This window comes from Musca autumnalis, unplaced genomic scaffold (assembly GCF_047663935.1).
Source record: "Musca autumnalis isolate F117 unplaced genomic scaffold, ASM4766393v1 scaffold_51, whole genome shotgun sequence".
Classification (NCBI taxonomy): Eukaryota; Metazoa; Arthropoda; class Insecta; order Diptera; family Muscidae; genus Musca; species Musca autumnalis.
In genome coordinates, this window is record NW_027412100.1 from 441,571 (window position 1) to 449,523 (window position 7,953).

A 7,953-nucleotide genomic window follows, 5' to 3' on the forward strand; every position below is an offset into this window, starting at 1 on the left:
CACGAATTTCGGGCCTTGGAGGTACAGTAGTTAGTAGCTCCAAAGGAAAATGTCGCATAACCTTACATTCAAAATTCACCAACTTTCAAATAACCACTGAAACGTTAGTAGTGTCTAATCTAGCTCACCTTTTGCCCTCGCGGCCAATAAAAATGAAAATTTGCGATAAAGTACAGCATTTAAAACTGGTCAACCCATACTTCTATCAGCCCGGCCCAATAGATATGATCATCGGCAGTGATTATCTCCCTTCAATCAATAAGAAAGGTGTCCTAGACAATATTGGAGGTGGTATCGAAGCTCGCCAGTCGCATTTTGGATGGTATCTGTCAGGTCGTGCAGAATCCCACTCTGTCAACAATTTTTCACTACAAGTGTCTGCTTCTGACACAGTAGCTCTTCAAGAGCAACCAAAAAAGTTTTGGGAACTGGAAGAAGCAGAGAGGCCTCCAATACAATAAGAAAGTGATTCTGGGTGTGAAGAGTATTACACCAAGCCGACTTTCCGCCAACCCGACGGCCGATACGTGGTACGATTGCCATTCAAGAAGGAATACCCAAATTACATATTCTTAGGCTCGTCCAAGCATATGGCAATCGCCCAGTATTGCAGGATGGAAAAAACATTAAGTAAAACCCCGGATTTAAAAGAAAAATACGACGAAGCGGGTAACAAACGATACAAACAGATCGATAAACCGTGCTTATAGTAAAAAAAATACTTTCCTTTTAAAAGCGGTTCTCCTCGGGAGCATAAACATTGGTTTCCATATTGCAACAGCATTATTAAAAAAACGTACAGAAACAACAAACCAACAAGATCGTCGTATAGGGAAAAAGCGGTGAGTTGAATTATATTACAGAAAATTTTGGAACATAAACAACCAGTGTGAAGGAGGAAGAATTGGTGGGCACAACAACAATTAGTACAACGAATAGGCAGAATGTGGAAAACAGTTACTCAGAGTGAACAGAAATATTAACAATTCTAAACGGTTAAGCGATAGGGTTACCGCACGCTGACAGTGCGCATAATAGTGGGGAAAATAAGGCGGCCAAAATATATGAAAAAATCAAAACAAAACAAAAAATAAAAACACCACAAAACAGCGAAACTCAACGATAATGTTTCAAAGTAGTTAAAAAAAGTGAAGAATTACCCGAATGCTAAGAATAAAATTGTAAATAAATTCAAAAGGTAAACTTTCTAGTTTTTGGAAAAAATCTCACAGCTAAACCTGCCAACTATTTTTCCGACGAAAAGGCAAATAAAGCTATTAACTGTTAAAGCGAATTGAGGTTCACATTCTGAAATAATGATGTGTGGAAATTTGTCTTTTCTGCTTTCTTTTGGTTTTGCGAAGTACCTTCAGATTCCACCAGAAACAACTACATTTACCGCGAAAAGCCATTTGACAAATTTTGTGAAGGGCCAACGAGCAGAAACAAGGAAATAGCTGCCTTAACCTATAACTGACCAAATCTGTGACGAATTCAAAAATTGTCGACCAACCCCACGGGGAAAATTTTTGCATTTAATCAAAATTTTACGCACTTAATTTATAAATTAACGGTCTCTCTAAATTTGGAAATTTTGTCAATTTCTACTCCCCGAGAGAAATAAAAACAATTCCCACACGCGATGGCTCTAGGAAGAAAATTTCTTTTCGATTACCATCAGGTAACCTACATTTGCAAACAGTTCGAAAAACTGGAGACTGACAAATTATCCGTGCAAACATTAAAGGTAAAGGATTTGGAACTCGAAAGGAGGTAAAGTCTCTCGATCTCTAGTTACGAAGCTCTAGTTTTAGAGGATCAGACAGAAGAATATAATTTCAACGATTCAAACGGACAGAAATACGAAGAAGCTAGCTCAACATATCAACTCTGCAAAGAAAACAAAATGAGTTTGTTATGTTCAAAAACTCCGAAGGAACCTAGCGGAGAAACGCAAAGCAAAACTTTTTTACACTCATTAAAATAACCCCCGTGCGACATTCCAACCTCCGAGGGAGGCTATTCGCAGTGGCCAGCATTCAGAGACATATTCATGGCCGTTGTCGGGAAACATCAGGATTTATCTCCTGCTCAAAAACTTTTTCACTTTCGCGGCAAAACAAGGGGGATTGTAAAGAAATCTGAACTAGTAGACGCAAATTTTCATTTGGCCTGGGACGCCCAAAGTCATACGTTGATGCAGTGCCAGCATTTCAAATCATTATCCCCTCAAAATCGAATCGAGTATGTCATGTCAAAAAAAAGGTGCCTCAATTGCCTTTCACAAAACCATTTCAAAGCCCAATGTAGCTACAAAAGATGTAACATATGCAAGCAGAAACACCACACAATGCTCCACATAGAGAAAACCGAAGAAGGTTCCAAGAATTCCTATTTTATCACAAATGACGACTCCGATTCGCATGATGAAGGAAAACCATCCCTAAATTCAAATTCTTTTATGAACACTACAGTACCGCCAGAAGAAGTTCTGACCTCACATTTAAAAAACTATGAAACGACGATTCTGCCAACAGCATTCGTTAATATTTCACACGGTGGTGAGCTCTTTGTGGTACGCGCACTTCTAGATGCAAGTTCCGAAAAAAGTTTTGTTACCAAACGAATTCAGCAGAGGCTTTCAATAGCAATTGAATTTGATAATTCACGAATTTCGGGCCTTGGAGGTACAGTAGTTAGTAACTCCAAAGGAAAATGTCGCATAACCTTACATTCAAAATTCACCAACTTTCAAATAACCACTGAAACGTTAGTAGTGTCTAATCTAGCTCACTGGACAATTTTATAGAATTGTTTTTAATGGTGTCAGGTAGATTTTAGTCAACGCACCAATGTGCTATCTTTACACATAACAGATGTCGGCCATAAATAGAAAGGGTCGGTAATAAAATAGTGTATGTTTCTTATCACCCGCAACGCAGTGTGTGCGTGGTGTGCATGATGTATTTATGTACACAGCGTACATTACTAAATGTATTGTCTGTGTGTGTTAGTTTTAAGAGTTGTAAATATTTTGTAGAATAGTAAATAAAATTTGAGTTTCTTTCGAACCATCGAAGAATATACATCACCCGCGTGTTTTCGTTCTTGGGTTTTTCCTTAGGTTTTCTTGGGCTGCATTGTAGTGATGAGGCTAGGAGTCGCCTCATCATTTGGTGACCCCGACGTGATTGTTTCGTGTTAAAAAAAAAAACACGTAATAGATCCGCTATTTAAGTGACGTGGTAGGCTCGCAGTTCCAAAGGAGAACGTTGTGTAGTTTATACGTGTAGTGCAGTGCTGTAGAAAAAAGTGACTGTGTTAGGTTATTAAAAGACGCATACTCGAAGCAAAGAGTATGTTAGGTCAATTTTAATAACAAATAAAAAAAAATAATAAAGTGACAAAAAATATAGCTCGCGAAAATGAATTTCGAAGAATTCATCCAACATCAAAGGATGTTGGGCGAGTATATAGTGTCCATTGATTTACAAATATACAAAATTGCTCAAACAAGTGTAGCCAAGGAAATTAGGGAAAAGTGTTCCAAAATAGTTAGTTCTTTCGCGGAAGCAAGAACGGACTTTTTAGGTAACGAAAGGGAGCTCCGACGTATGGAAAAAGTACCATACGATCATTGCATATTCGCTGTGGGAGTGCAATATGCCGTTAAAAGCATAGAGGAAAACATGGAAGCTATGGGTTTGTTTGTGCCTATAGAAGTGCCACGTTTACATAATGTAGATTTTATAGCTGAGGTGAACAGCTTAAGTTCATCGGAACAGTGTGGAAAGAAATCCGGACTGCTCCCAACAGGACCGCCAAATATTAGGGAAACAACTAATTTAGTAGATGCTTCTTTTGATTTTTGGGGGGAGATTAGAAAAGCTCTTTTCTCAAGAACAAAAGACTTCGAAAAGAGTTATCAGTCATTATTGTCACATTACGTGCGATATTTGGAGGTAGTAGGGATAGAGGGTGACTACACAAGTCATTACCATTATCTGCAAATTTGTTACCAAATAGTAAGAAGTGGGAACATTTCAAGAGTAGCACCAAAAAAGGTGAACATAAATTATGAGGCACAGTTCTCAGGTAGTTTAGGGCCTATACAGGAAGTTGTTAGGAGCTCGAAAACTGAGAATGAAAAGGCGTGCGTGGATGTTTCGCGAAAATTAAAAAGTGAAACAAATCGATTACTAGAAGAAAATGAGCAATTTAAGTCCAAATTGGATCAACAAATCAAGGACTGCCGACTTGCTGAAGAAAATGCTCGCATGTATGAGTCACAGGTCACTGACGTTACCGTCAAATACAATGCTGCTTATGCTGAAAAGGAAAAGGCTGTGGAAAATCTTTGTGAAGTGCAGAAAGAATCGGAGTGTCTACGACAACAATTGGACGAAGCTCGTAATATTTAAATGCTGAATCCATGATCCGTACGGATTTGCAAAACCGCATTCAGAGACTACGCGAAGAACTCACGTTTAAGGAGCAAAGTCATTTGCGAGAAATTGATGAAATACATTCTCGCCACCAAGCTGAAATCAGTGCAGTGTTACAACAGTTGCGTGAACAACACGAAGAACAAATGCGCAAACTTGAAATGATGTACCAACAAGAGATTAATAGTCTTCAAGCAGAAGCCAATCATAGCTTGAATAGTCGCATTAATGAGTTGGAAGCTACAAATGCTGCATTGAATACCCGTAATCGTGATTTGGAGGAATTGATCCAACAGGAACGGACATGCCATGCTGCTGAGGTAGTAAATCTGGAAGATGAATTGCGACGTCTACGAAATGGAATGGCACAACAACAACTACAAGAAGAAAGTGCTATGTACGACAAATTACTGTGGAACGAAGAAGATATGAGTCAACCCAGCAGGGAGAAAGATCACATCGAAATTTCCCAAAGTGATCTTGAAGAAATGGTACTGAAGAAAGGTACTAAAGAAGTACATATCGGTGGTTTCCAATTTAAACCTAATGCCAATGACAAAGAGAATGACGTCAATTTCCATCGCTCAGGCACCATTGAGGGTGATATCAACAAATTGAGAGTTAGTGCAACATATGAACCTACGATCCACATGGTTATGAAGTCACAAGAAATACAAGGTGGCGCTAGCAAAAAGGCATCGATGTTTAATGCCAATGAAGAAGTTACCGGTTATCGCACAACCAGAGCTGACGCTAGCAATGTTTCAGGTTATCCTCTACGAAGAAAATGGATTTACCACGTAATTAAGCAATGGAAAAGAAGTCTCCGTCCGAGCTGGTTGCTGAAGGTGTTGGGTGCCATCACCTAGAATTAAGTTATAATAATTGTTGCATTCATATAATTAGTTTTAGAATATAAGTAATGCCTTCAGCAGTTACAAAATCAAATGTAATTGCAATATTACTAAAAAATTTAGTTTGTAAAAGATAAGATACTAATACATACAATTGTTAAAAGATTAGGATCTTTTCACGGCGGGGAGTATGGACAATTTTATAGAATTGTTTTTAATGGTGTCAGGTAGATTTTAGTCAACGCACCAATGTGCTATCTTTACACATAACAGATGTCGGCCATAAATAGAAAGGGTCGGTAATAAAATAGTGTATGTTTCTTATCACCCGCAACGCAGTGTGTGCGTGGTGTGCATGATGTATTTATGTACACAGCGTACATTACTAAATGTATTGTCTGTGTGTGTTAGTTTTAAGAGTTGTAAATATTTTGTAGAATAGTAAATAAAATTTGAGTTTCTTTCGAACCATCGAAGAATATACATCACCCGCGTGTTTTCGTTCTTGGGTTTTTCCTTAGGTTTTCTTGGGCTGCATTGTAGTGATGAGGCTAGGAGTCCGCCTCATCACTCACCTTTTGCCCTCGCGGCCAATAAAAATGAAAATTTGCGATAAAGTACAGCATTTAAAACTGGTCAACCCATACTTCTGTCAGCCCGGCCCCAATAGATATGATCATCGGCAGTGATTATCTCCCTTCAATCAATAAGAAAGGTGTCCTAGACAATATTGGAGGTGGTATCGAAGCTCGCCAGTCGCATTTTGGATGGTATCTGTCAGGTCGTGCAGAATCCCACTCTGTCAACAATTTTTCACTACAAGTGTCTGCTTCTGACACAGTAGCTCTTCAAGAGCAACCAAAAAAGTTTTGGGAACTGGAAGAAGCAGAGAGGCCTCCAATACAATAAGAAAGTGATTCTTGGTGTGAAGAGTATTACACCAAGCCGACTTTCCGCCAACCCGACGGCCGATACGTGGTACGATTGCCATTCAAGAAGGAATACCCAAATTACATATTCTTAGGCTCGTCCAAGCATATGGCAATCGCCCAGTATTGCAGAATGGAAAAACATTAAGTAAACCCCGGATTTAAAAGAAAATACGACGAAGCGGGTAACAAACGATACAAACAGATCGATAAACCGTGCTTATAGTAAAAAAATACTTTCCTTTTTAAAAGCGTTCTCCTCGGGAGCATAAACATTGGTTTCCATATTGCAACAGCATTATTAAAAAAACGTACAGAAACAACAAACCAACAAGATCGTCGTATAGGGAAAAAGCGGTGAGTTGAATTATATTACAGAAAATTTTGGAACATAAACAACCAGTGTGAAGAGGAAGAATTGGTGGGCACAACAACAATTAGTACAACGAATAGGCGGAATGTGGAAACAGTTACTCAGAGTAAACAGAAATATTAACAATTCTAAACGGTTAAGCGATAGGGTTACCGCACGCTGACAGTGCGCATAATAGTGGGGAAAATAAGGCGGCCAAAATATATGAAAAAATCAAAACAAAAATAAAAACACCACAAAACAGCGAAACTCAACGATAATGTTTCAAAGTAGTTAAAAAAAGTGAAGAATTACCCGAATGCTAAGAATAAAATTGTAAATAAATTCAAAAGGTAAACTTTCTAGTTTTTGAAAAAAATCTCACAGCTAAACCTGCCAACTATTTTTCCGACGAAAAGGCAAATAAAGCTATTAACTGTTAAAGCGAATTGAGGTTCACATTCTGAAATAATGATGTGTGGAAATTTGTCTTTTCTGCTTTCTTTTGTTTTGCGAAGTAAGTACCTTCAGATTCCACCAGAAACAACTACATTTACCGCGAAAAGCCATTTCACAAATTTGTGAAGGGCCAACGAGCAGAAACAAGGAAATAGCTGCCTTAACCTATAACTGACCAAATCTGTGACGAATTCAAAAATTGTCGACCAACCCCACGGGGAAAAATTTTGCATTTAATCCAAATTTTACGCACTTAATTTATAAATTAGCGGTCTCTCTAAATTGGAAATTTTGTAAATTTCTACTCCCCGAGAGAAATAAAAACAATTTCCCACACGCGATGGCTCTAGGAAGAAAATTTCTTTTCGATTACCATCAGGTAACCTACTTTTTGCAAACAGTTCGAAAAACTGGAGACTGACAAATTATCCGTGCAAACATAAAGGTAAAGGATTTGGAACTCGATAGGAGGTGGAGTCTCTTGATCTCTAGTTACGAAGCTCTAGTTTTAGAGGATCAGACAGAAGAATATAATTTCAATGATTCAAACGGACAGAAATAGGAAGAAGCTAGCTCAACATATCAACTCTGCAAAGAAAACAAAATGAGTTTGTTGTGTTCAAAAACTCCGAAGGAACCTAGCGGAGAAACGCAAAGCAAAACTTTTTTACACTCATTAAAATAACCCCCGTGCGACATTCCAACCTTCGAGGGAGGCTATTCGCAGTGGCCAGCATTCAGAGACATATTCATGGCCGTTGTCGGGAAACATCAGGATTTATCTCCTGCTCAAAACTTTTTCACTTTCGCGGCAAAACAAGGGGGATTGTAAAGAAATTTGACTAGTAGACGCAAATTTTCAATTGGCCTGTGTTCCCGTGGAATGGCGGGATTAGGAACGTAGTGAAGCCCAG

General features: G+C 38.6%; 1 protein-coding gene across 1 annotated transcript; it reads left to right on the top strand.

Annotated features, from left to right (window-relative positions):
- Positions 1–4,432: 4,432 nt before the first annotated feature.
- LOC141388086 (lamin Dm0-like) lies at positions 4,433–5,245 on the top strand (the record flags this gene model as incomplete). The annotated part of the gene is made up of 1 exon (XM_073958134.1): positions 4,433–5,245. A coding segment is annotated over exon 1 (813 nt), but the record flags the coding sequence as incomplete, so codon positions are not given.
- Between the last annotated feature and the right edge of the window lie 2,708 nt (positions 5,246–7,953).